Below are 24,919 nucleotides of genomic sequence, written 5' to 3' on the forward strand. Positions count from 1 at the left end.
GTCGCAAATGTGAGTTGATTGAATCGTTGGTCGCGTGAGGTTCTGTCGTTGAGCTTAACTTGTAAGAAGACGTATATTGCTCGAAGGTTATTTTCTGTTGAGCATCGTAGGTTAATTAAAAAGCTGTCGAACAATCTCGAAATCTGTATTGTAATGTGAGTACATTTTACACCTGGAAGCTCAAATATCTGTGACGCCAATGGACAATGAATGCAGCTGCATAACCCCGATACAGCACAGACCGCACCTTAAATTTATTTTCGTGGTATCATTCACTCGATTGATTGCCCCTCCATTACATAACCAGTTATTTGTCGGATCGAACTTTTTCTTTCTAGATGTTGACTCACTTCTCTCCAAACTTCATTGGAATTCTCATTGAATTTCAAGATCTTGCTATCGTTCTTCAATATGGATACTACAACTTCACTTCCGTTGCTTCCCAGTGTTGACCTTGGGAATGGTCCTGCGGAATCAAAAGTAGGACTCACAAGAGACCAATTATCTTATCTGGGGTGCGTTTACTTCACAGCGAATAATGACACCATCGATATTCTCCTTGGATTCTTGCAGAGACACGTTAGCATTGAGACGTATGTCGATGTATCTACCATTGAATCTATCGACGACATTGTTACGATTCTAGATGCTGGAGCTCGCACCGTATTTGTGAAGCCATCACAGCTTCCACACTTGGACAAGCATACAGACCGTGTTCTTCCAATCATCCCACAGCCGCAGACGGATGTCGAATTTCCCAATGGAGGATTGCTCGCTTTTGTCGACGAAGCTTATACTCGATCTCTGCTGGAAGAATTCAAGACCAAGAAAGTGTCTCCAATCTTCCTTCTACCAACCCCCGAGAGCGATTTCGAATTACTTTCTAAAGTTGCCAAAGATTTCTCTGCCATTCCTATCATACCTACGACACACCTTAGCATCGAATCGGCTGGAGAAGGACAAGTTTCTCTTCCAAAATTGGTTGCGGATTCATGGACTTCAGATAGAACAGACAAATTGATTCCTACTGTGGTTACAGATGAGAGAGGAGTAGCTTTGGGACTTGTGTACAGTAGTGAGGAGAGTTTAAAGGAGTCATTGAAAACAGGAACCGGAGTATACCAAAGCAGGAAGCGTGGCTTATGGTACAAAGGGGCAACATCTGGAGATACACAAAAACTCATCAGAGTGTCCTTGGATTGCGACCAGGACTGCTTGAAATTTGTGGTCAAGCAAGAAGGACGGGGATTTTGCCACCTACCACAATCGACTTGTTTTGGCGAATATAAGGGAATTTCCAAGCTTGAGAAGACTCTTGTTTCGAGGAAGGCTTCGGCACCTGAGGGATCCTATACCGCGCGTCTCTTCTCGGATGAAAAGTTATTGCGTGCCAAAATTATGGAAGAAGCAGAGGAACTTTGTGATGCCAAGGAAAAGAAAGATATTGCTTTCGAAGCAGCAGATCTCATCTACTTTGCTTTGACAAAGGCAGTTTCTGCCGGAGTTAGCCTTGCAGACATTGAACGTAACCTTGATGCCAAGAGTGTGAAGGTTAAGCGAAGACAAGGAGATGCTAAGGGGCAATGGGCTGCAAAAGAAGGAATCACCAATGCTTCCACAGCTAAGACTGAAAGCGTTAAGGAGGTCGTCAAGGAAGCTGCTTCTGTGCCAAAATTTGCGGAGGACAAGGCAGGTCTCAAGAATGGACGTATCACTATGAAGCGATACAATGCTGCAACAACATCAGAAACTGATCTTAAGGATATTTTGCAAAGACCCTCCCAAAAGTCTACTGATATGATCATGGGTATTGTGAACCCTATTATCAAGGATGTACGAGAGGGAGGTGACAAAGCATTGCTTGGATACACCCACAAGTTCGAAAAGGCAACCTCACTTACTTCTCCTGTTCTCAAAGCTCCTTTCCCACAATCACTCATGGACCTTCCAGCAGAGACTATCGAGGCTATTGATATTTCCTTTGAGAACATTCGTAAATTCCACGCAGCACAAAAAGAGGACCCGTTACAAGTTGAGACAATGCCAGGTATTGTTTGCAGCAGATTTTCAAGACCAATTGAGCGTGTGGGACTGTACATTCCAGGAGGTACTGCTGTACTTCCAAGTACAGCTCTTATGCTGGGTGTACCAGCTATGGTTGCTGGTTGTAAGAAGATCGTACTAGCATCACCTCCTCGATCTGATGGTAGAATTACTCCGGAGATCGTTTATGTTGCCCACAAAGTTGGTGCTGAGAGTATTGTCTTGGCTGGTGGTGCTCAGGCTGTTGCTGCCATGGCATACGGTACTGAAAGTGTCACAAAGGTCGACAAAATTCTTGGTCCAGGTAATCAATTCGTTACTGCAGCAAAGATGTATGTTAGCAATGACACCAATGCTGGCGTGAGTATCGATATGCCAGCTGGTCCATCTGAGGTACTCGTCATTGCAGACAAGGAAGCGAACCCTGCATTCGTTGCATCGGACTTATTATCCCAAGCAGAGCATGGTGTTGATAGTCAAGTCATTTTAATTGCCATCGATCTTTCTGAGAAAGAATTGCAAGCCATTGAAGACGAACTTCACGCACAAGCTATGGCCTTGCCAAGAGTCGATATTGTTCGTGGTGCCATTGAGCACTCGATAACTCTTGTTGTTAAGGACATCGAGGAGGCAATGAGACTTAGCAATGAATACGCTCCAGAGCATCTCATTTTGCAAGTCAAGGATGCCGCAGGTGTAGTAGAATTGGTTGAAAACGCTGGTAGTGTTTTCATTGGTGAATGGACACCAGAGAGTGTTGGTGATTATTCTGCTGGTGTCAACCACTCTTTACGTAAGTTTGTCACTCACATAATTGTACGTCTATACTGATAATCGAGATAGCTACATATGGATTTGCTAAGCAATACTCTGGTGTCAACCTTGGGTCATACCTGAAGCACATCACTAGTTCACAACTAACAGCTCAGGGATTGAGAAATGTTGGTGGTGCTGTGATGCAATTAGCGAAGGTCGAAGAATTAGAAGCTCATAGAAGAGCTGTTGGATTAAGGCTGAAGTATATGGATGAAAATAATCTATGATTTGTATTTAGCGGGTGAATGAATTTAAAAGTTTTTTGTTATGTTCTCGCTTTGCTGGTTAAATTACTAATTTTACAATTCGCGCGAGCAACTCAATACCGTACATGATTTTTGGTACGGTAATTCACTTACTTAAATATTCTTCCGCTAGCTATCTATTCCTTTCAAAATCTCACAGCAACACATATCCATCTCGTCAGCGTTCATATTCATTTTGATAACTCAACCCCTATATCACAATAAACATCAACATGAAAATGGTTCAGAAACGCACCATTGAGGTTGTAATACCACAAATGACAAGTCAAAGCATTACTTCAAACACAAAGTCAAACAAAGTTGTATCAAAGACCATCCCGACCATTCCTCTGGCCACGATTGACGAAGAGATAGATTTATGCAGTCCTAGTCTCCCACGTCGTACGGATCGCGAATTACAGAGCAAGTTGGATGACGGCAAAATGTCCTCGCTTTCAAGCTTGCTAGGTCATTTCTTCTCTGGGGCCAGAGAAGAGGAAGAGAAAAAGGAAAAGGAAGATGCAGAGGTCATCTGTAGCGCCAATTCTCCCCCTCTTACGAACACTCAATTATTAAACCGCCATGGAGGAAATCCTCAAACGTCAGCAATTTCTCGCAATAGAGAAGCAGAGGAAATAAAACGCGAGATTGACAATACAAACGAAACTACACTTCCATGGCGATCAGATATCCAAGTAAGATTCGAGTTGGAGAGTCACGAGACCTCGATACGCTCGTCCGCATCGAGGGAAACGACTCCGCAGATGACTCCTACTTCTTCAGTAGTTAATGAGATGGAAGGGGATCTTGTTGATTTACATGAGGATGAGGATGAGGAGGAGGAGGATGTTGATGAAGAAGATGAAGAAGAAGTCCCTCTCCACCACACAGACGAAGAATTCCACTCCGACGAATTCGAACCCCATTTCGCACTCAAATCCTTCACCATCGAGCAACATCCCTCACCCAAACCCTTCATCATCCAACAACCAAATCCCCCCACACAAACCAAGCCCCCCGCTCCTCCGCAACAAACCCATCCTACTCACCCCACTCTCCACCCCCTGCCCCCCCACGAAATCTTCCTGCACACCCTCCCCCCAAACCACGCCTCCGTCCCACAAATCCGTCTCTGGATCCACAGCTGGTTTTCCGGTCGGGACATCCCAATTCATATCCCCCGTGAACCTCAAAATCCCAATCCCAACATCAACACCAACATCAATCTCAATCTCCAGCAATCCATCAATTGTATCTCCTGGAGCGGAGAAGATATCCACACTAGCAGTCCCGGAACTTTAGAACAAGATTTGCGAGGATGGATGTTAGGTGCTTACGCAAGACCGATTGTGCGGGATATTGAGAGGGCGAGGAATGTGGAACGGGAGAGGAGGTGGCAGGTGGCGGTGGGAAGGGTTGCGGATTTTTTGTATGGGGCGGTGGTGATGGGGGTGGTGGGATTGGTTTTGATGGTTTGGGTGCCGTGTCCATGTCGGAGGTATTGAATTTTTGTTCCTTTGTCGTTGTGGATATGTGGAAGAATCCTTAGCCTGAACTACTTAGTGCATTTGAGAATTTGCTTGAGATCTCGATTATTGAGCGCTACGAGTATTGCGACTATCAAGTGGTCTCGAGAGGGCGTATCTAAAGAGAACAACAGACAATAATTTCTACAATTTAACACTTCATAAATGTATTACACCTGTGTACCTGACAATCAAAGAGAAAGTAGTTTTGCAGAAATGTCAAATTGGGTAATGTATTTGGTGGAAGTATATACATATTTGAAAATATGCTTGATAAATAAACTCATCTTATTCAAAAATTGAATGAAAAGAAAGTTTTTAGAAACGCCTCCTGATGCCAACAACTATCTACACAAGCCGCAAAAAAAAAAGTGTTGTATCGTATCGTCAATCATAACCAAACGAATCTTTTGAGCCAGCTTGTTACAAGTAGCAAATCATTAAACCCCACTCGAGCCCTACCTATTAAAGCCCTGAGATGTCGCATTTTTAAAAGACAGGTGGGAAAGAAACGATGCCCGCTAAACGCCATCCAGCCCTAGATATAACAGTACATGAAAACTGTGCTACTGTTTATTAAATATGTTCGCAGTCTACGAATAGAACTGGCTCTTTTGGAAACTTTCCACTCCAATATCCCCTGCCTTTCCCGCCACTGCAGGAGGAGCCGCCAGTACCTTGACTTGATTAGCATTGCCGATACTTGAACTAGTCATAGTACTAGTTCGACTCCCACTTTGACTTGCACTCTTGATTTCGGCGATAGGTTGACCGGGTCGCCTTGCTACTTCCAGGTATACACCAGGAAGGTATCCCATGCGACCATCGCGAGCACGACATCGCCACCATTCTGATGGATTACCCATGGGATCACTCTTGCTAATAACTGCCACTAAATCTCCTTTCTTGACTTCCAGATCTACACCTTGAACTGCTGCACCGGATTCAGGGGTAAAATCATATAAGACGCGACAGAAATCGAGTTTCGAAGGGTCGAGTGGTGCAGGGACAGGCTGACCATCAGGGCCCATTAGTTGACCTGACGCAAGTAGTCGTTTTTGCTCCTCTTCTTGAGAGGCGGCGAGAGCTTTGATCATCTTACCCATGAGGTATGGAAGACCAAATGCAGCTGCTATGAAAAAAAGGAAGGGCTTTTTGGATGGACGAGGTGGAGAACTACCGTCTGGCAGTATTTTGCGGCCTTCAAAAGAGGCGAATGCGGAAGGTGTTAAGGAGGTGGCATCTACAGGCATGGGTCGACCTGTGATCTTTGCAAAGAGAGTGCGTATCCATCGCATCATGGTAAATATTCCTAGGATGGATCCTAAATTATTGCGCAAGTTTCCGAACTGCTCAGCAACAGATACCATCGCTGTGATTGTCAGTAAAGAACCTTTTGAGGAACAATTTCTTGGGAGTCTGCCTACCGAAAAAGCTAGAGTGTGTAGCCATGTATGTGCTCTCAAGCATCTGAGCAAATCCTCCAAATGCACCAACTACACTTTCAATTATTTGGAAAGTAGCTTGTGTGCTCTGGGTGAAGCCTTGCGTCAAGCTATTGGGATCATTTGGTCCCATCCCTCCCATATTTCCATACATCCCGCCCATGCCTCCGCCATACATAGATCCATACCCTCCCATACCACCATAACCATAACCTCCCATACCTCCCATTCTTGAATAGGGTGATGAGTAAGATCCCATACCTCCCATACCATATGGCGAAGCCCCTACAGCTCCCATTCTATTTGCGCCGTATGGTGAGTATGCGGATGCGTTTTGATTAACGGTGTTCGTAAGAGTAGAAGGTCGTTCGGGTATGGCTGGGGCACCCGAGGTACTGGCAGATGTAGATGATAAAACTGATGGACCAGCAGAACTACCCGAGGTAGCAGCAGTAGTTGAGGTCATGGCTAGGCGAAGAAGATCAAACGTTAGCAGGGATAATAGAAGAGACAAATGTTATCTTATAAACACTAACCAGGGCTTGGAAGTGCAGTGCTAACTGCAGCGCCACCTCTTTCCCAAGGTTTCGGCGGTGAAGCCATGATGGATTATTCGGTCCAAACAATATCGTCCAGACTGACTACACCGATGTACCTACACAAAAGATGAAGGTCTTATGGCAGTGAAAGGGATGAATTCTGGTCGCAAAGTTGACGGATTTGATAGATGAGATTAAATGATTTCTAATGAGATCCAAGCTTGTGATGGCCGATGAATAAAGAAGGCTAATAAGCCTGTGATAAGTGACTATGATTATTTGCGGGGGCTGTGTGAATTGGATTGGCTAGAGATATTTGTTCGGTATATGGTATGTTTTGGTTGAAAGCGGATTTGGAAGTTGAAATTAGAATGAACAAATTGATACTTGATTATACCTCCAAGAAAGACGATTTTTGCAGAATCAGGATACAGTCAAGGTGAAAAGGCACAGAATTGGATAAAGGCAGAAAGAAGAGTTGAGAATTATTATGATTGATTGTTTGACTGTTTGATTGTTTGAATTCCATATGAATGAAATTCATCAAAGACGCCCGACGCTCATGCCCGAGATTCGCTTCTGAACTAATGATAGACCTCGGTATTTCGGTCAATGGAGTTTGAGTCAGTCTACCCATCCACTTACATACTAGCTACGAGCCTCCCTAGACCCTTTTATATCTTTTCATTGCCTGGGTACGCCCGAGATAGATGTGTCTGACATATGATATTACCAAAAACTGTAGGTAGATGATTACATTTACAAAAGTACAACCTGGGTGCTGGTAACTTGGAGCACATATCACGTTCACGTTGCCTACATGTAACAAAGAATCAAGGTAAATTGATAGAATTCAAATAATATCAATCGCGTACACATCTGCCAACTTCGAAAGTCTTCCTCCTAAGCTAATAAGTCTATGAAGACTTTACAAGCCATAAGTCTTCATAGACTTTACTTCAACTCAGCAAAGGCTGGACTCTTTGCGATGAATTCCTTCCATGTTGTCAATTTGTCCACCAAGATCTAAATGAGATATTAGTATGAGAATCCAAAGAAGATGCTTTTAGAAAAAACTTACAGAATGGCTTTCGTCCAAAGAATCACCCCCATAATATCCAAACTCGTTCAACAATCTCATATTCTGCAACAATTCCTCTTGAGCGTCATCACTCATACCAAAACTCTTGAGGATGTTCTTGTAGACTTCATGGGGAAGTTCAACATTGTCAGCTCCTTCGCTAGCGGCAGGATATTGTTCCGTGAACTCCTTCAAAATCTCGGTCAAGGTGTAATACTTGGTGGCACCGTAAATACGCTTTCCAAGAACCTTTTCTCTATTGAGAAGGATACCCTTGACAAATTTACCAGTGTCCTCAACTGTAACATATTAGTAAGTAATTGCTATAATTTCGGATAGCAGCAGAACTCACCAGTAGCAAGAAGTGGGACAGAAGATGAAGCTGGAATTGGGAAAGCAAGCTTCCATTTGTTGTCAGGTGGTAATTTTTGCAACATTTGGCCAGGAATATTGGACATGTAAAATCCAGCCAAGAAGAAAGTCGCTGGGATCCCGATCTTTCTGACATATTCCTCGATATGGGCCTTGGAGTCAAAATGTGTGACCTTGGGAAGGGCTCCTTTAGAGACTGTGGGAAACTGGTCAGTTTGAAGTCCTCGTAATGGGTTGGAGCAACAAAAGTCATGTGAGAACTTTGAAACGCCCAAATGGGGTGAACGAAGTGGAATATCAGATTTCCCAAAACACAGAAAACAATAAAAGTACAAACAAGACGATAATGAAAATATGGCATTTGAGCTGTAGAAGGAAAGAGTGACGGGTAGGAAAACTTACGCTCTGTAACGTCCAATAAGGAACTCCAAATGAAGTGCTGAACACCAGCTTCCTATATGTAGATAAAATTAGATTCGGGGTTTCTCACTCTAATGAGTACAATTGCCAAATGATCTCATACCCTTGCAGCATCTGCAATTGCAACTCCTTGTTTCTTCTCTACATCTGCACTTTGGCTTTCCCAAAAGTTGGTAACGGCAAAGACAGCGTATGCTCCCTTCACTGCAGCTTTGAGAGACTCGGCGTCATTCAAGTCTGCCTATAGATATGTGTTAATCCTGAACGAATCAGTGTAGAGACTATGCAGGAACTTACAGCAAATGTCTCAGCACCGAGTGCCTCGATTTTCTTTGCAGCAGGCTTTGTTACATCTCTGGTGATGCCTCGAACTGCCCAGGTTTCCTTCAATTTAGGATCAGAGAGAATGCTTTGAACGACCGAGCCACCTTGTGCTCCTGTAGCTCCGAAGACGACGAGCAATTTCTTATCACTGGAAGACATATTGATGGTTGGTTTTAAATTTGGGAAGTTTGGGAAATTTGATGGTGTTGTTAGTTGAAAGAGGGGAAAAAGCAGTGGCACAAAGGCTGCAAGTGAGATTTTAAGAGGTGAAGAACGTTTGGGTCAAGAGATATCTGAATCTGGAAATGGAATGTAGTCTTCCGTTCCTTCTTACCTCGAGGTTCTTATAAGGAAATTCGACCATACCTTTACTCCAAATTGTGCTGCTCTAAAGCTCGCTCCTCCGTTTAGATTTGGACTGTGGGTAACGACGACTGCGGTTAATGACGAATGTGAATGACCTACCTGTCACCCCGCGAATGGCTTACCACAATCTTAGCTACCCACTAGTTGGGTAGCTAGCAGTAGCGCATTGATGGAGATGGAGATGGAGATGGGGTTAATCTTTCGAAGCTCTTGATAATTCCGAGCCGGGAGGGTTGAAACGGTAAAGGTAATAAAGCTGCTTTCTAAAGCCAAGGTCGACTTTGTTTCAAGATTACCAATTTGTTTGAGAAATTCGCACTTTCGCGTTTATCTCGAGAACGAAGGAAGCATCTGTGGATTAGGTAAGGTTAAAGTTGATTAATGCCTCAATTTGAATTGATTATCAAGCTTTGGATGCGCCAAGCGTTCAATTGCAATTTATTCATCTTCATCTTCTTCTTCTTCTTCTTCTTCTTCTTCTTCTCCTTCTTCTTCTACTTCTTCTCCTCCTCCTTCTTCAGCGTCAACCTCCTCTTTTCAATCGCATCCCCTATCTTACCAACATAACCAAGCCCTTTATAATCTCTTTGCATTGCTTTGACCTGATCGACAACGCAAAAAAGTAAATCAATTTACGATGGCCATGCAAATGCGGCTGTTCTGTTCATCGTACTCTGTGCGGAATGATTCATAAAAAAAAGTTCAGGGCCTTGTGCCAATCAAAGACAACATCTTACATTTTCCCCATCGACCCCCTTCAATCCCCTTCAATCTCCTTCAAAAGATTAAAAAAGGATAGATAATACATCAACAAATAAAAACAATCTAGAAAAAGCAGCACAGCGCCGGATGTGGGATTTACCTTACGTTGCCAAGTTCAGCTTCCTCCAGGTTTCTTTGACGGCCGCTTGTCAATTACATTACAGTACTCTCTTGGTGCCAAAGTTAACTGTGCGATGAGCCAACGTCGCCGTTCTTAGCCAACCTACCTAATTAATTTCTTGTGACCCCTCGTGTGTACATTATCTTATTTAATCGCTCAGATACGTTAGATTTGTCTCAAAATCCGCCTTACCTTTTCATAAGCAAGTGCTTGTAGTCCTAATGTAAGAGCATCAGCATTATTACCAGTCTGGGGCAGTACGTTGAGCTAGCAAGCGCTTAAAATGCACCAATGAACTCGTTCATGTAGTGACCTTCAAGCATCGATTTTTTGGGGAACCAAACTGTCGGATCTTATCCCCACCATCTTTAACAATTCTTTGGCCAGCAGTGTGTCTCATGCTGCGATTAGAGTTGAGTACAAGCACAATAATTATAGATATGCCCGGATTGAGGGTCCTGTCGCCCCTAGCGATGAACGCTGTAAGGGGACCAGAGATGGTCAGAATCGATTGGGTATACACGCTTCGAACTCAAACGCTACCCTGTAATTTCGCGGGTCCGCGTCTAACAACCATGCGTTTATGTGATGATGGTACAAGTTTTCCATTGAGTCTTGGGGTTGATCCGACGAGGAAGAGCTCCATAAAAGAAGTTGTTGCCGTATTCGTCGCACAAAGCTTTTCCTGTTCAATTGCTTGCTTTCATTCTATAATATCATCGTCGGCAGACACTTCGTAGAGAGCTATTTGTAACTTGATTTCTACAAGCGAAATAAAGAGCGCGGATCTTAAGGGAACTAGAGCCATCATGACAACGGGAAATACTCTTTCGGGATCTCCTACTTTACCAACGGCAGCATGGGCTCAGCAGTCAGGTAGAGCTGGTACACCAACTAGTGTTTATTCAAATACCCATTCCCCCATACTGGGAGCCCCATCTTCTCCGACAACAACAGCATCTTCCAGTCCGCAAGTCGGTCCATCCTCTAGGAGCACTAGCCCGACAATATCTCCCATATCATCAAATAGTTCGTCGCATTCCAGCCTCCCTAGCTCTCAAAATCAAACGATACCACCTAAGACTCCAAATTCCGTTCTTTCGAAATGGGGAATTGGGTGGGAAACGCCTACGATAATCATATCCTGTTATCTACTCGATATGTTTCTCTAAAGAATAAGATAATTCGTCTTCTGACAAATCTCATCTGTAGCTCTCGCAACCGCCCTCCTTCACTTGTTTTTATTCATCTACATCTCAGGTAAAGCAGCCGATGGAGAGGACAGAGTTGCGCCTCAGACATATATCTCCACGGCGTCTAACATTCTAGCCAATGCTTTCTCATTCTTTCTCAAGACAGCCTTAGCCACATCTTTCGTTCAGTATCTATGGCGTCTTTTGCGCGTTCAAAGCATGAAGATCTCCACAATCGATACTCTTTTCGGACTAAAGTCCAACGTTTTTCAGATGTGTACAGGGGCTGCTATTCGTGCTGCTCCTGTTTTGTGTGTGTTGTCGATAATGATGGCTAGTATGACGGTTGCAGCCAGTTTCCCTCCTGGCGCTATCAATGTTGTTACAATACAAAGGACATCGTATAATTCGGTAGTGGTTCCAACATTCAATGCATCATTTGTGAGTTTTTACCGAGACTCGAACACTCATCAAAATACTCGGCTAATCACAATCTACTAGATGGGGAATGGTTCTGGCTTCGCCGCTAACCAATATGCTTTGGCTGTATTATCACCGGTATCTGAGAGTGCGGATGGATCTGTATCTGGATTTACTTCTAGGTAAGACATTCTCGAACCATGCTTTAGTTAAATAATCACTAAACGTAGTTTCTAGCGGTTTATTAACCGGAAAACACTCCAATTTACTTCCTCGCCTCGCTTTCCAAACAATGATTACAGGACAGGCATTCGATCAACCTTCACCCTGTGGCGTCAATTGTTCCTTTGTGATAGAATTTGAGGGCCCAACGCTCGACTGCAACTCATCCAGTACCAATATCACATCTAGTGTCACTGCCAACTCGACGACCTTATTTCCGGAATTTTCGATCTACTCAGGAAACTGGTCTGATCTCACACTTGCTACGCCTGCACTTCGACAGGTACTTTACAACGGAACCTATACGAATGCACATTGGCAAAGCAGCACATTATCCCTGTTAGATACAGAAGTAAACACCGTTGATGCCAATTCCATCAATGAAACCTTGACCCTAAACACATCCATGATACAAGACAATCTCTACTGTACCCCTGGCCGCGCACTATACACCGTAAACAATACCTACATCTCCAATATTCTCACACGCAACGTCACCACCACCTTCATTTCGCCGCTAACAAGCCTCGTACTGCACACCCACGACAATGCTGTCATCGTGCCCGGCTTCACCAACGTCTCTGGAATTATTAGCGGATACGATTTTGGCAGCAACCCCGCAAATTGGAGCGCTGAAGCTCTGGCCTACTATCGCGATCTGAATATGATGACAATTTTGGATACTATGTTTTACTATCTCGCTGGTGAATTTACAGCGTTGCCGGCTGTTCTCCTAGATACTGATGAGGAAAGGGCGGTGGATGCTATTGATGCCACGGGATGGGGGGAGGATTCGCCAGGCTTTGGAAATGCCGATGGTTGGAGTTCTGGAGGTATGTTTCAGCCTAATGATATATCCTGATCCTCTCCTAATCCCATCCCCAAAATTAACACTAACTAATGCCTCCCCAGCTCTCAACGGCGCAATCATCTCCCGTACTCCTCTAAACACAGCCTTTACACACTACACCACCAACTCCTCTGCAAATCCCTCCTTCGTCATTACACAAAACACACTCAATGCCCTCCTTCAAAACATCACTCTCAGCGCCTCCCTCTCCTACTCCCTCTGGTCCACCCCCACCAACACCAGCATGCTCACCCTTCACAACATCTATTCCTTCTCACAACCCCTCAATCTCCTCCTCCCCTACTTCCTCTCCCTTCTCCTCTCCCTCCCTTTCCTCATTCTCGGTCTCTGGGCCCTCGTCCAAAACGGGGTTGCAGCCCAAGACGCAAATTTCACACAACTCCTCTGCACCACTTCCTCCCTCTCCGCACCACCCCCAACATCCGGATTATCAAATAGAATCTCCAGCATGGCTATCCCATCACAACTTCGAACTCTTACGCAAGCGGCTTGTCTGGGAAACACAAAATCACTATCGAAACCTCTCAAGGATTTGCGCATTCGTTATGGCGAGCTGAAGAATCAGTATGGAAATCCGGGGACAAGAAACAATATCCCGATGGCGGATATTAGGAGAGCGGGCTTTGGGCTTGAGAGTGAGGTTGAGCCGCTGGTGAAGGGGGGGAACTATGGTGTTATGGTTTAATGTTTCTTTCGCTTTTTATCAGGAGGGGGTTGGATGGAGGGATTGTATATGGATATTATGCAACCAATGCAATAGATGCATTACCGACTGGAACTACCCCAGTAGGAATGAAATCAGATAATTATGGTCCGAATTCTAGACTCTGGAGTCTGAACGCTAGACCACTTTACGAACCAAGAATTCACGAACGAAGAAAAAATTGAAGAGGACAGAGAAAAACACCCTTCTTCCTAGAATATTGTACATACTCGAGAATAAAAATACATAATTTATAAATTATATCCTCACATTATTCTAGTTCTCGTCTAGTCGAGTCTAGTCTGCCTAGTCTACTACTTCAACCCAACACAAGAGTGAAAAAGATCCCATCATATCCCATCCTAGAACTCTACAACACCTCCTATCAAGATCTTCCAACTGTCGCTGCACCATTCTAGATCTAAAGTTCAGGTTTTCACATGGCGATTCACGGAATCTATTGGACCAGCGTTTTACAATTGTGAGTAATCAACACACTCCTTTTAACGATTAGACACAATGCAGGCAGTTATCCATGACGATCACAGGATCATTGTCTACCACCGAATAAATTCGCAACAACCTGAATAGTTGGTGATGCTAGTCGACGGATGCTGACCCATTAACGACTCCCTTCAATCTTGAACCCTCCAGCCTCTCCTTCCACCCAGCCCATCCGCTCAAACCCCTCAGCATGGCATCCCTAAACCTAAACGACCGCCTCAAAAGCCGTTCCAAATTCCACACCTTACACAAGAAAGCCATCGGCGCCGAGCTCGCCGAAACAGAAACTAACAACTCCAATACATTCTGGCAACAAGCCCGGCTCCTCACTCGCAACATCGCGAGTCGCTCCACACAAACGGGAGGTACGCATCCCATCGAGCTGTACGAGTACCATCTCCGCGAGCTATGGTATCTGTGTATTCAAGACGGCAAACTTATCGCTGCGGAGCACCCAGCGCAAGATAGATTGGTGAGTCAGGTGTTGCATGCGAGGGAAATGGGTGTTCTTTTCCGGCAGAGGGGGGATGCGAAGCCAGAGGAGAAGAATGATCATGATCATGATCAGGAGATCAAAATAGCAATGACCTCCAACGGCCACATCTAGAGCGATCTCCCCTTCCTAGTACAAGAGCTCCAATCAGCATGGACACTCTCCCCCAGCGCCAAAATCTCAGTAGTGCATTTATTGCGCGCCTCGCCTCCGCCCGAGTGCGCGATCCAGAAATATGTCTACTTGCGCTGCGGATCTTGCGCGATACTCTCGAGACTCCACGAGCATTAACAAGCGAAGCCGAAGCCCCTAATTCCGATCCCGACAACTGTATCGCTGTATCTGCCATCGCAGAGCTTCTCCCCGCCGCAATAGTCTGGTTCCCATACTGCGGACACAAAATCAAAAGTCTCTATCTCCAGAATCAAGATTTCGTATTCGGACTTTCAGAAATCGGGGAATTGGCTAAAAAGGCACAGGGGGTGCCGACTTCGGGATTTAGTGTCGCGAGATAGATTTTTTAGAGAGAGAGACTTGAAGAGATGAGTCGTTGTGGAGAAGAAGAGATCGCGGCGCTGGCGGCGAAGGCGTGGAAGATGATGAAGTATTAGGGGGAGAGAATCGAGTCGATGGATGGGAATAGGCAGGATATGGAGTGGTATTATAAGAGGAGGGAGTGAGAGAGGGTGGGAGATGAAATGAGGGCTCTAGGTCGGTTTACTTTAATGGATATATATGGGATATTGAAAGGTAGAATGGAAATTCATGAGAAAAGTTATCTGGGGTTTTCAAGTGATGACCCACGAGATATAATGTTGATCCAAATTATGTGGTGTGAGACTTATCAGTCTCCTTCTCTACTCCATACTAAGTACCTCTTGCGCAATTGCATTATAAACCTCTCTGCAATTTCTTCTCTCTCCTCGATTGCTTTCCTGATTTTGAACAAATTCTTTCTAATAGGTTAACAATCATTACCACTATAGAATGGAATTTAGTTTATTGTTACTTTCCACCCTAGAATAATCTGATGTATAATTTCTGTATTTAATGGTCTTGTTAAAATAACTAGAACATTTTAGTTTTAAAAAAATCTAACCCACAATAAGCTCTGATTCAAGACCAATTATATAATATAGAGAAAAAAATTCTAGCTGAACTATACTATATACTTAAACCATCTAGTCAATTGATGTTGAAGAACCTCAAGTAAAGACAGAATCATCTACAACTCAAGCTTACATCTCAACGTTACAATTTAGTCAAGGTATTACTTCAGGCACTACATTTATCATCGGAATTTTCCAATCATCTGAGAAATGGTTTTGTATATCATGACACATACTCCAATGTTACTGGGAAGGCACCATGCAATAGAACTATCCTACTGATGTCAAAGGTTCTCATTGGTACGTCAACATACACAAGAGTAGAAGGGTATTTTTATGAAAAAAATTTATCGCCTACTTCCTAACATCGGTCTAAAAACTTTTTGTCTTATCATTCCTTCCACGGAATTTTCCTCGTAACCAATCGAAAATTCCAGATCTAGGTTAAGGTTACGAGATGGCGAATTCAGAGAGTTGACTTCCAGTACTCGTGCCACAGATGCTCTGAATTTGATCTGTTGTCAAACTTGTTGGGAAGTCGTAGCTCGTAGGTAGAACCTGAATATGTATAGTTGAAGTGGCAGAATTGAATACAACGGCAAGTTTCATTGTGCTGGAAGTCGGCCGTACAAAATAGTCCGAATCTCCTCCTGGTTTGTTAGTGTGAAGTGTGGACTTCAGGAATGTCGAACCACTGTTCAGTGCTTCTGCAATATCAAATTCACCGCAACCAGACTCCCAACATGAACAACTTGGATTCCCATATTGAATTGTTCGAGGAATCTGAGCGTTGAGGATCCAAACCGAGGGCATATCGCCATTGAATCCGGTTCTTCCATCTATCGGCATGCTAAATTCTAAGAGGAAAACTTTGTTCGCTCCATTGAAGCCATCTACAGGTGTGTTAGTAATGAATAATCTTCAAATATAACACAGCAACTCACGGTAAGCAACAGATCCAGGACGCACATAGCCGCAATCGTTATTGCATTCTTCGTCAAGCATCACAATGATCTCTTCATTCGATGGTAAGGTGGCATCAGAGAGGATCTGAGGTGATGATGCACCGCCTGTGCCACTGCTATTCACGAAAGAAAGTGAGGCGCCATAAACCTCATCGAATACGCCTGAGCCTTGACCACCACTAATGAAGACAGACTCAGTTAGCAATTGATCCTAGGTATGAGAAGCGAGGAAAACATTAGAAGAAGGTTATTCGCTTGTCGTACTGTAGAAGTGCAAATTATATAGCGGGGAAAAAACGATCATACTCACTAATTCCCAAGAAATACTAGGTTATCAAGAGTCTGCTCTGTAGAACTGTAATAACCTATTCTGTTGTAGGATCCAAATGCTATAGCTGTAGCTGAGCTGGTTGTGCTTGCAGATACTTGAGACTCCGAGGCAGATGGGGTTGTGGATACTTGAGGCTCGGAGGCAGATGGATTTTTGGAAACTTGGGGTTGAGAAGCAGATCCCTGTGTAGATGCCCGGGACTGAGACAACGCTGTGCTGGCAGATGGTGTGATCGAGGTAGCTAGGTATGAATGTCAGCCACATAACAAATTCGATGAGGGGAATTCAATTTCGTACAAGTCTCCTGAGTCTTTTCGCTTGTAGATGCCCCTTGAGATGCACTTTGAGATACGGTAGTAGATGCTTGGGCTACCATTGTCGTGGTGCTTGATCCGAACCAATTGTTGATCCATGTTCGTATCTCACCATCTATTGTAGCAGTAACGGTATTCGCATCACCGTGAAAAGCATCAAGACCCGGGGTGGGAAAGTTATTATCCCACGAGACAAGTTGTCCATCGATCGTCGCATAAATTTTATCGCGCTTCTGATTGCCTCCCCTAGCATGTTTATCAATATGCTGAAGATGGCGACGACGTCTAGCGGTCGACCCCTCACGTTTCTCCTTGCTAGCAGTAGCGCCCGGTGCATATGCTGCGAACTGCTTCAACTGAAGAGGCCCTGAAAGGATTGTTAGATTGCATTGAGAGCTAGACTAGGGTTATATGCAATTACCCCGAAAGTGAAATGAAACTTCTTCGTCTAATGGAGAAAGCGGACCAGAAAACGGCTTGGGTGTAGAAGAACAAATTCCATCCGAGGACATATCGGTAACTTGATTGTAAGTTCCTGGTGCGCCGACATTGCTGTACAAGATAGCATCCACGGGATTACAGAACCAATTTCCAGAGACCTCGGCGCAACCATTGACAATGGATACTGCTAAAGATAAAATGTAGGCCGTGGCCAAAATGCTACTGCGCATGATTGATCTTGTAAGGTAAAATAGAGGGTTGTTTTTTGGTCATTCGCATAAGAGAAACGGATAGTAAGTAATTATCCCGGGTCGTGAGACAGATTTGAGTCTTTATTTGAAAGGTAGTATTTGGGTTAAGGTATTGTGGTTCGCGTCATCAAGAGGGTTGAAAAGTTTGCGACGGCGTAAAGATATATTATTGTGTAATGTGGGTTTCTTGGTATGACTGTACTTTATTCCTCTTGATTGGATCGTAACGTTCGTGAATATTGAAATAGAGTGAATCAATGGATGAGTGAATGGATATTGAGAATTGAAAGTATGAATCGTCGCAAACAAACAACCATGCAAGTCGTAAGAAGAGAGGTACCCAAAAAGAGCGACTATAGTTAATATGTAGGTAAACCAGAAGAGGTCGAGGGCGAAGTGAAGGTAAAATTGGGGGGGTGAAGTCAAATTGAAGTGAGAATGAAGTGAGAATGAAGTGAAAATCTGGAGTGAAGTCTGAGTCTGAATGAATAGTCGTGAATTGTGGTACCTTAGGTTAGTTTTGAGAACGGGAGAGACAGTTGAAGAAATTGATAAGATGGAAAAGGAAACAGAGAGCGAAGTAGAAGGATCGTGAAGTGGATAAGATGATTCTATCTGACGGTAGTTTGCGTTATGGTACAGAGAGGAAGGAATGATTGAGTACGAACTGCCGACCTAGGTAGTAGGTAGTTATCCATAGGAAGGATCAACTCTATACGAGGGTGTGAACATGTAGCAAGGTCACAAGTGGTTGATATCACGTCAAACTGTCAAATTAGCCGCCATGGTAACGCAACGCCGTTCGTACCTGCATATGCATACTGTAACCGAAAGTCAAAAACAGCCAATGATATCACAAGAACTCGATACATCAACGGTCACAGAGAACATCAAACTGTTTGTACTCACTTAACTAGGTAGTTTGGGTACTTATCTACCTAGTGTGTATAACACGATGAATGGTTGAAGTACTAGAATTTGGAACTACTTATATGTCATAATTCTTATCACTTATCTATTCATCCCTCATTGCTCGTACTCTTCTACTCTTCTTCCCATCTACACTCATCTACTTTTATGAGTGTTCGAATTTGCTACTAGTTCAAGCGTTGTGCACTCGCCATACTTCCGACACAACTCTTGGAGCTATGAATCAGGAATTTCTCAGATATGAAGGTCAGTACTTTAATGTCTGTCTTCATTCTCCCCCGCATCACTTATCAGATTTCACAGTCCGGTGATTATTAGGAGCATCGTGGAGATTCTATTTTGGAATTTGACTTGCTGAGTGATTATTATCTCAGACTCGAGCCACGCCGGCTTCTATTACTCTACAGAAAATAAATATACTGACCCGAGAAACACAGACACACCATCTTCAACTTACGCACAACAGTAAACCACATGGATATTTATGAGAGAATAATATTAAATAGAAAAGTTTGGAATCGAATTGCTGATAATTTCAAAAAATGCATACATTATATGTATATTTATTGGTAAATGCAAGGAAGTGTCCAATGGTATCCTGTCTCCTTACTCCATCCCGTGAAGATACATCTAGTAACCTTTTCATTATAGTAACTACTACTTTGCTCCAAGCCGTTGCACCAACCCGAGTCTTGTGAAGTCACTTGTGCTTCACCAATAGGCTTTGCTACAGAGTTGGTTTGAACAAAATTCGCTTTTCCAAATTACACTATATAGAGGTTGAGTTTTTTTCTTCTTCTCAAGAGTCGACGCCCCGTTCTTCACTTTACATAGTTCCACCCATGATGACTGTCAAAGTAGCAGTGCTTTGTGAAATGTAACAGCTGCCGTCGCTGTTACCAATTGGCTGAGTAGCAGTCAACCAGTAGTTTTGGGTTGGATCACTGGTGCAAGCTGGTGCTTCCTCACTGGTGATGGTCATGTTGTAGTTATTGCCAGCAGAGTTCATGATGGCGGACATATCGTATCCGGAACCAGTCTTGAGGAATTGAGCTTCACCCCAGGTGGTGTCAAAGGCTCCTGAAGCTGCAGTTGAACTGCAGGCCTGGGCCCAAGCGACTTGCGAGTCCTCATCAAAAGCAACTTTCTGGGAACCTCCGGCTGGGATAGTGACGGTGAGTGTGGTGTTCTTTGGTGCAAGTGCAGATCCGGAAAGTGGTTGCATGTCAGGACCAACTTTGTTCCAGATGTTGACAGTGATTTTCTTAGATTGGGTGTTGACGAAGTTAACAGTGTAGGAGTAACTGGCGGAGGAATCGGCCTTGATGACGTTGGATCCATATGGATGACCGTAGTTTCCGTAGTAGTTATCGGTGGTTCCTCCAGCGGCGGCTACGACGGCACCGAAAGATGTTCGGCCGTTGGAAGCACCAACCAACTCGTCGAACAGTTCCTCAATATCGTCGAGGAGAGAGGAAGAGGAGGTAGCGCTAGACTTGGCCGAGCTTGTTTTAGATGAGCTAGCGGCGGCGGTGGTGCTAGCAGCTACTGATGCGGAAGTTGTGTATGCAGCAATCTTGTTCTCTGCGAGGTTGTCGACAGCAGTGGCAGTAGAGCTAGAATCGGTGGAAGCAGCAGCAGCGGCAACAGTCTTGGAGGCTTGACCTGCTTCATAAGCGGATGACCAGTTGATGCTCATCTTGGCCCAGTCCAACGCCGACCAATCATCAACGACGGCACTATTGTCATCTGATTAGCAATCACTCTTTATTATTCATCGGGTTGATATTCATACGCTTTCTTATCATGTTTGTGTCGGTGAACGTGAGTAGGCCCAGCTACAGCTTCGCCAATGGACATGGCAGCCAAAACAATTGCGGTGGTTGAGTAACGCATTTTCGGAAATAGTGATAATTTTCAAGTATTCGCTAATGGGTATAATGCTTTAAATTTGATGAGGTTGATCGTAAGAGGCCGTTGTTGTTAAAGAGTGTGCAAGCGATGTATTGCTCAGTTGGTTGATTTGATAAAGGAGTGTGTCGAACTGAATGAACGAGAGAACGGCGAGTTTCTTGAATACGGTGAAGAAGAGAAGGAGAAATACGAGAGGAGCGGGCAGGTTATTTAATAAAGGTCATCTTAAATTGGGACGATCATTTTCTGGGGTGCCTGTGGGCAGTTGGGACTTCTTTGGCAACCCGGCCACGATTTGGGTCAGCCGAGTCATTGGAGGAAGCCCTGGAACATTTAGATTTTACTTCAAGCCATGAGGTGCAGGGGGTTTCGATTGAGATGAACCCAAGCAACGCCGGGGGATAGTGGTCCACTAAAAACGCGTTTCTAGGAGACTACTCCGAAAAAAAGGGGAAAGCGACCAATAATTGGCCAGACGAATGACGTTTCCACTGTTTCTCGAATACGCTACTCCAGGGGTAAAATGCCACTGCATCCACACTTGTTTCTTTCTCACAGATCAACAATCAAAGTGTCAAGCACGGTAGGAGGTCTGTCCCAATTCAACTCAATTAATCATAGCTTACATGACACTTATCGCTTCATGAAGGCATCGTTTCATCTCATTGATTGGAATCACGGAGACCTTCTTTTTTCAGCAAATTTATTGAGAGATTAGACGTGTTCCCGTTGTTTTCCAAATTCCAATCGGCGCGCAATCAGCCCACGTATAGTGAGTGGTATCGGCAACGCTTCAAGGACTGATTTTGGATAGGGTCGTACATGCTAAGAATGGATGCTATGGATCCGGGAGGATTCTGAGTTCCAACCTAATTGAAGAACAATCTTTAAATCCCATTCGATCCCATTTGTTTTAGACACTAGGATCTTTGAGGAAATGATGGTTTGCGTGTCCACTGTCCACAGTCCAGACTCCTATCTTAAACTTTTCAAGGTTCATATCAAAGCATTTTGCCAAATCACAATTTGTGCAGGTGGCTGTGATCATCACCATGTGGTAATGCAATAACTATGCATGTGGTAATGAATCATCTCTTGCCCTATAGGGATGGAGCATTATGGTCCATAATACTATCTTTACGAGTATGCAGAAGAGATTTTTTGTGCTCCAGAATGACAATGAAAATGCCTCGAATGCGACGTCACGCTGATGAATGGGAGAACGTGGACCCAAAAAAACAAGGCAAAAGATCATGATCCAAACGGAGTTTTCAACGCAGAAATTTCTCTTTTACATCAATAATACACCGGGAGTTTCAAAAAGCTGCAGCAGCATCCAGCAATGATTCGAGGCACAGGATTTTCTATGCTTACACAGCATAATCGGCAGTCATCACTACAGGCATCGAATAGTATCAGACGGAATCCTCCTTGAGCATTATCGTTCGACGGGGGTTGCTCCCTAAAGTCATATCCGGTGGTTCTCCCATTCTCAGCAATTGTCAACCACCGGCCAACGCACCGTGATTTTGTCGATATCATATTTCCTAGGTAGGTAGGTACCAAGATACGGACAGGCAACGCAAGCACTTTTGTTTCTCCCATAACTTCTTATTACAATCTCTGCAAATCTGGAAATCATCTCAAATTTGACTGTCTCGAACTTCCAGATCTAGCTGCCAACCCCGCAGTGTGTTGATTACGACAAGACAGAGAACCGAAAATATCTTCTTCACATCGAAATCTTTTTGGTACCAGTGATTTTACAGAGTCGGGCTGTGATAGTTCTAGAATAGGAGAATGTGTAAATCTTTGGGTGATCGGATTCTCCATGACACTATTAATAAATATATATAATTTTCTGTGATATTTTCAGCGGTTTGATGTGTCTCTATTTCTCATGAGAATGGGGAGATTTCTATCAATTCTTTTGTCATGCTTTTCATTTCCATATCGATCCCGTCGCTCCCGTGGTTTCAGAAGCTCTTGGTTCTGAATGTTAGGACGATGGCGGTAGGTCCAAGTGCTGGAGCTCCTGAAACGGGACTCCAGAAAGCAAGTCGAAACGAGTTGGGGGTGTAAACATGTAAACAAGCAAAGTAGTAAACAATTTGTCCGTGTGCTGTAAGTGCTCAGAAGTCAAGTTTCTGTGCTTTTACGTTTTTCTGCTTGGTTGGTTGCGGAGAGGAAGGTAGGGAAGGGGGTCATGGAGTAAATTCTTGGACTGGGTTTTTACAATCGAAACCTAGATTCTGGATTCTCAAATGTTTACTTATCTGAACACTGGCTTGCTGGCTAAATACACCATCCGGACTCCGCATCTATTCGACCGAGTAGGCTAAAAGGAATTTGCATCGAGCTTTACGAAGTACTTCTTATTTGTAAACTCATTTTTTATGTTTATTTGTAATCCTGAGCTGCACACTATACCGGTACTCCGTAGTAAATTACGAGATTTGACACACATATAGAGGTTATATGAGTAAATGATGTAAAACCTACTTTTACTAAAATCTTACTATTTTTTATATAGATTTTATTACTACTTTAAGCGTTTTGAATAAATATTAAGCTATCCCCTTCTTAAAATTCAATACTTAAAGTTTTTACTTACATTTAATGAATTTCAATAGTTTTATAGTAACTATTTAAAGTAATTAAAGCTTTTTATAGATTATAAATAGACTTGTAATAGAGATTCAAATTGAAATTCTAGTTAAAAATTAATAATTTTAAATTAAATATAATTAATTTTTAAATGAAATGTAATATTTATAATATTTTTACTATCTGAAGTTTATTATATAAATTTTCAATCAATAATATAATTTAATTCGTTCAAATATTTAAAGTGGGGATACATTTAGGTGCGTTTTATATTACTTACCCCTTCAATCATCGTACATATAGAAACTAAAAGACGGTCTAGAAGAAACATGTGAAGTGGCATGCCGACGGCGTGTTTGAGGTTTGATGGTGGTCTAATGTGTAATTGGTACGATGGGTTGGTTTAGGTGCCGGAGGCTTGGTGGTGGGCTAGGCACTTGAGGTACGGTGGCGGATGGCGGATGATTTGATATTTTGTGGTAGTGTTGAATACTTAGGAGCTGAGGTAGAGGTTTGGTTTGCTGAAGGGCGGGGATTAGAATTGTTGAGTGGTGATGGATGGATGGATGAATGGATACTGACTTTGGTGGTGTGCTGGAGGATTGTCGGATGTAGGGCTGGGAGTGTATGTGTGTTTGGACTTTACTCGAGTAGGTACTGGTACCGGTAGGTGTAGCGGTATTTTGCTGATTGGGTTGTTGAATTTCTCGTGTAGTGTAGTTTTATAATATGTGCTGAATCGGTGTGAGATATTATCTATTGTACGAGTAATCTAACTTTATTTGTCGACAATACTATATGTATTACGGGTGGTCAAAATATGAAAGTCGTAATGTACAGTACATCGTAAATAAAAACCATCGATCAAATCATCAACTCATCAAATCCAAGCCCAACCCCCAACAACCAATAAGAACAATAGAGATTGACTTTACACTACGGAGGATTTGATACGGAGATATAATTCCTACTATTACGATGTACATCGTATACTTACTACTCGACTATCCAAAAAACAACCCGAGCAACTACCGGTGAGCCGGCGTATTTAACTACCTACCTATCTAGTAACTTTGTAATAATAAACTAAACTACGAATTTGTAAACATAAGGCTGTGACGCAATCATGAGGTTAAAGTTCCTCTCGATTGTAACTACAACACATGATTCATCATTCAACTTCTACGGAGAACTTGTACAGTAGGAAATAAGGTTCCGGTGGTGTGAATCCGATAAATAGGTTGGTGAGTTATAGGCGCTTCGATCACGTATGCAGTACGGATGGAGGGTTTCAAGGATCGACCGAGTATTCGCTTGGTGAGTTTGGAGCTTTGGATGTGTGTGTATGTGTGTGTGGTTGGCAAAACTGGTTTTGATTGAGTTTTGGGTTGGGTGGGCATGGCCGTGAGATTTATAGGAGTTTGGTTGTTGGTTGTTGGTTGTTGGTTGTTGGTTGTTGGTTGTTGGTTGTTGGTTGTTGGTTGCATGGTGATGGGAGTGATGATGATGATCATGATAATGGAGGCTGTGGGTAGGGTGTATTTGTATTCCTTCAGACCTCTAGCTATACTTGACCGGTGAGTTTCATGAG

At 43.5% G+C, this 24,919-nt stretch overlaps 8 protein-coding genes across 8 annotated transcripts; 4 read left to right on the plus strand and 4 right to left on the minus strand.

Moving 5' to 3' along the window:
- Positions 1 to 411: 411 nt before the first annotated feature.
- Positions 412 to 3,086, plus strand: EAF01_002660 (uncharacterized protein; the record flags this gene model as incomplete). Its single annotated transcript, XM_038910913.1, has 2 exons — positions 412 to 2,836; positions 2,887 to 3,086. The coding sequence occupies 2 exons, from the start codon at positions 412 to 414 to the stop codon at positions 3,084 to 3,086; spliced, it is 2,625 nt and encodes an 874-aa protein (XP_038773835.1).
- Positions 3,087 to 3,337: 251 nt separating this feature from the next.
- On the plus strand, positions 3,338 to 4,609 carry EAF01_002661 (uncharacterized protein; the record flags this gene model as incomplete). The annotated part of the gene is made up of 1 exon (XM_038910914.1): positions 3,338 to 4,609. One exon carries the CDS (start codon positions 3,338 to 3,340, stop codon positions 4,607 to 4,609), a length of 1,272 nt encoding a protein of 423 aa, XP_038773836.1.
- A 614-nt stretch (positions 4,610 to 5,223) lies between these two features.
- Positions 5,224 to 6,678, minus strand: EAF01_002662 (uncharacterized protein; the record flags this gene model as incomplete). The annotated part of the gene is made up of 3 exons (XM_038910915.1): positions 5,224 to 6,002; positions 6,058 to 6,543; positions 6,612 to 6,678. 3 exons carry the CDS (start codon positions 6,676 to 6,678, stop codon positions 5,224 to 5,226), a joined length of 1,332 nt encoding a protein of 443 aa, XP_038773837.1.
- An 890-nt stretch (positions 6,679 to 7,568) lies between these two features.
- Positions 7,569 to 8,970, minus strand: EAF01_002663 (uncharacterized protein; the record flags this gene model as incomplete). Its single annotated transcript, XM_038910916.1, has 6 exons — positions 7,569 to 7,640; positions 7,696 to 7,994; positions 8,048 to 8,263; positions 8,470 to 8,521; positions 8,591 to 8,728; positions 8,785 to 8,970. The coding sequence occupies 6 exons, from the start codon at positions 8,968 to 8,970 to the stop codon at positions 7,569 to 7,571; spliced, it is 963 nt and encodes a 320-aa protein (XP_038773838.1).
- Positions 8,971 to 10,869: 1,899 nt separating this feature from the next.
- On the plus strand, positions 10,870 to 13,735 carry EAF01_002664 (uncharacterized protein; the record flags this gene model as incomplete). Its single annotated transcript, XM_038910917.1, has 5 exons — positions 10,870 to 11,206; positions 11,273 to 11,694; positions 11,755 to 11,855; positions 11,911 to 12,728; positions 12,808 to 13,735. 5 exons carry the CDS (start codon positions 10,870 to 10,872, stop codon positions 13,449 to 13,451), a joined length of 2,322 nt encoding a protein of 773 aa, XP_038773839.1. The 3' UTR covers positions 13,452 to 13,735.
- Positions 13,736 to 14,163: 428 nt separating this feature from the next.
- Positions 14,164 to 14,580, plus strand: EAF01_002665 (uncharacterized protein; the record flags this gene model as incomplete). Its single annotated transcript, XM_038910918.1, has 1 exon — positions 14,164 to 14,580. One exon carries the CDS (start codon positions 14,164 to 14,166, stop codon positions 14,578 to 14,580), a length of 417 nt encoding a protein of 138 aa, XP_038773840.1.
- A 1,445-nt stretch (positions 14,581 to 16,025) lies between these two features.
- EAF01_002666 (uncharacterized protein) lies at positions 16,026 to 17,856 on the minus strand (the record flags this gene model as incomplete). Its single annotated transcript, XM_038910919.1, has 5 exons — positions 16,026 to 16,468; positions 16,520 to 16,719; positions 16,851 to 17,112; positions 17,169 to 17,552; positions 17,607 to 17,856. The coding sequence occupies 5 exons, from the start codon at positions 17,854 to 17,856 to the stop codon at positions 16,026 to 16,028; spliced, it is 1,539 nt and encodes a 512-aa protein (XP_038773841.1).
- A 1,777-nt stretch (positions 17,857 to 19,633) lies between these two features.
- EAF01_002667 (uncharacterized protein) lies at positions 19,634 to 20,703 on the minus strand (the record flags this gene model as incomplete). Its single annotated transcript, XM_038910920.1, has 2 exons — positions 19,634 to 20,546; positions 20,603 to 20,703. 2 exons carry the CDS (start codon positions 20,701 to 20,703, stop codon positions 19,634 to 19,636), a joined length of 1,014 nt encoding a protein of 337 aa, XP_038773842.1.
- Between the last annotated feature and the right edge of the window lie 4,216 nt (positions 20,704 to 24,919).

The sequence above is a fragment of the Botrytis porri genome, assembly GCF_014898465.1.
Source record: "Botrytis porri strain MUCL 3234 chromosome Unknown BPOR_003, whole genome shotgun sequence".
Classification (NCBI taxonomy): Eukaryota; Fungi; Ascomycota; class Leotiomycetes; order Helotiales; family Sclerotiniaceae; genus Botrytis; species Botrytis porri.